This window comes from Elaeis guineensis, chromosome 2, assembly GCF_000442705.2.
Source record: "Elaeis guineensis isolate ETL-2024a chromosome 2, EG11, whole genome shotgun sequence".
Taxonomy (NCBI): domain Eukaryota; kingdom Viridiplantae; phylum Streptophyta; class Magnoliopsida; order Arecales; family Arecaceae; genus Elaeis; species Elaeis guineensis.
In genome coordinates, this window is record NC_025994.2 from 75634342 (window position 1) to 75637113 (window position 2772).

Below are 2772 nucleotides of genomic sequence, written 5' to 3' on the forward strand. Positions count from 1 at the left end.
TTCTCTCACTTCCTCTTTTCCCTCAATGTTCTTATCATTCTCTCTTCATTTCTTATTTTCTACTTTATTTTTCTCCCTAGTTTTCCTCTTCATGAACTTTCTCTCTCTCCACTTGATATTCTCGTCACTTCCTTGACCTATGGACTAGATATGGCCTCCTATTTCTTCTGCTATTTGATCTGATTTGATCTGATTGAGTCACTTGCTCTTCTCTCTATTTTTTTCTACTTTTCTTTTGATTGAGGGCTAATAATGTTTGTTATTCTGATAAGAGTCACCGACTCCAAAGGGTCAAATCTAGAGATTGAGTCATGCATCCAAGTAACCACGATAAATCTTATTTTGCCTTTTTCTTCTAAAATTGAAAAATCCTATAGCTTTGAAACTAGAATTGATGGGGTTTGGAGTTTTAGAAAGGTGTCACAATTTTGAGATTTTAAAATAATAAGTAAGATTAAAGAAGTAGCCTAATAAACTAATATTTTTTTGTAGGCTGTGAATAGTTTTATCAGAAGGATTTTTGGATCTTGGTTGATAATAAGTTCCTCTACCTCTAGTAATTTGATCATATCATCATTTAAAAACTACAATACTATCCAAAAAATTGGAAATAATTTTTTTTTGGAAAATTATTCGTCTGTACATTTAAGCAATTATTTAGTCTTCGCCAGTGAATGATTTAAAAATTATTCATGCATATACTTAAGTAATTATTGCTGTAAAGGGATTCAAGAATCGCCTGTAGCTTTAACCTGGACTGTTGTTGTGTCGTCTAGCATCAGAGCTCAAGCTCGGGGATCTATCAAACAACCATATTACAATATTCTTCATCTTATAGAACTATCAAATGAAAAACATGGCAATATATTTATATAAAAAGAGACAAACCTTTATTTAGCCTTCTACGTCTTTTGCCCCAACAAAAGAAGCAAACGATTAGATTGTACATAAAGCGTTTTAGAAAACTTTATTACATCAAAAAAAAAAAAAAAAAAAATCCCCAGGACAGGCCTCCCGTGCGGCACTGCCTGAGGGAGTGGTAGTATCAACATAAAATAAATCTACTACACAAGACGAAATACGTATCACTTGACTACAAATTGAAGATCCAGTCTTCTGGGCTACAGATCCAATCACATAAAAACGCAAATCCCAATGACTTCAAAGTCCTGAAAGAACATGAACCATGGCACGGCGTGGACGATACATTGCTTCCAGTGGAACGGCCTTAGGCATGGTCAGCCCCGAGCCTTCAGTCATGTCCACCGGTTCTTCTCCCATCCTCTTCCAGTCAAAGCATTGGATCAAGGTCCCAAGTGTCAGCCCAACCTCTGTCATCGCCAGGCCTTCCCTGGCACCTCCTCCTTCCCATCCCAAATGGAATCATCAGCTTCCCTTCATCCTTGCCATCCTCAAATCTCTCAGGCTTGAACTTTGTAGGTTCCTCCCATATCTTAGGGTCCCTATGAATGTAGTGCATTAACCAATAGCATTGTCCCACGTGGAACATCGAAGCCCCCAACGACAGTCATTTGTTGATTCGTGAGGCAGCAGGAGTGGGGCAGCGGAGCAAATCCGAAGTGTTTGCCTGATGATACACTGGAGGTATGGAAGATCAGAAAGATCCGATTCTTTTAGCAGGCGCTCATTTCCGACACGCTCATCAATCTCTGTCTGAGCCTTCTGCAATTTCTCTGGATTGTTGAGTAGGAGTGACATTGCCCATTCAATAGTACTAGATGAAGTATCTGTTCCTGCTAGTAATAAACTCTGGAGGCAGAAATGCCATAAGTCATCAAAACAGTTTTACATATCGAGACAGAGAAATCAAGTATGGACAAACAAAATAAAGCAACTCTTATGTAAACCCTCACTTCCCACCTTCGGTTGGACCCTTAAGATTGTCCCCTTTAGAGAGCTTTCTTGCATATAATACATTTTTCTAAATGCAATTAGACTTAGTTAAGCATTTTTGAAGAAAAAATCAATATAGTAAATGGAGGTGGGAATGCATTTATCTATTGTAAATTTTAAAAAACTTTTACTTGTATGTCTCCAAATATGATTTTTATATATTTATCTTTAACAATCACTATTTACAGGTATATCTACTTCCTTTTATAGCAATACGTGTTCTATAAAAATTTTGACAATCAAAAAGCTGTAAATAAAAAAATATTGAGCATAGAATGAAAATTACCATTTTTTGGATAAATAAACTTGAAAATATTTAGTCTTAAAATTGTACCATAGATAGCTATTATTTTTATATAACTTGTTCAAGGATAATAGGTAGAGGGTAATAGACATAAAGACTCACTGCTTATTCACAATGACTGCAAAAATGCTAATGAGAGGAGCAGCATTTCAGAAAACATTAAGAAATGAAGGATATATGCAAATAATGGTTTGGAGGAACATAAACCAATAATCTATATGCAATGATATATATACGAAAAATTTATTTAAAAATTTTATCTCTTTCTCTTGTTAAAATATAATGTTTATTTTTTTAATTTTAAATTATGTAAATTTTGATTTAGTTGTATGTTGGGTTCATATATGGGCTCATATATAGTTGGGCTCATGTTGTCGTAATGATTTATGTATTGATGTATGAATTTTGTAGGATATGATAGCCTCATATATAAAAGGCCTTATGTACTAAAAAAAAAAAAAATTCTAAATCTATATTCTTTTCTAATTTTCATTATTCTCCACTTCAATCTCCTTCCAAATTTTATCTTATCTGACAAACAAAGAATACCTCCG

The 2772-nt window shown here is 34.4% G+C and overlaps 1 protein-coding gene across 1 annotated transcript; it reads right to left on the reverse strand.

Moving 5' to 3' along the window:
* Positions 1–1114: 1114 nt before the first annotated feature.
* On the reverse strand, positions 1115–2035 carry LOC140855445 (cytochrome P450 81Q32-like). The gene is given in 4 exon segments (XM_073251326.1): positions 1115–1348; positions 1350–1472; positions 1474–1524; positions 1526–2035. Coding segments are annotated over 4 exon segments (555 nt in total). The 5' UTR covers positions 1720–2035; the 3' UTR covers positions 1115–1161.
* Between the last annotated feature and the right edge of the window lie 737 nt (positions 2036–2772).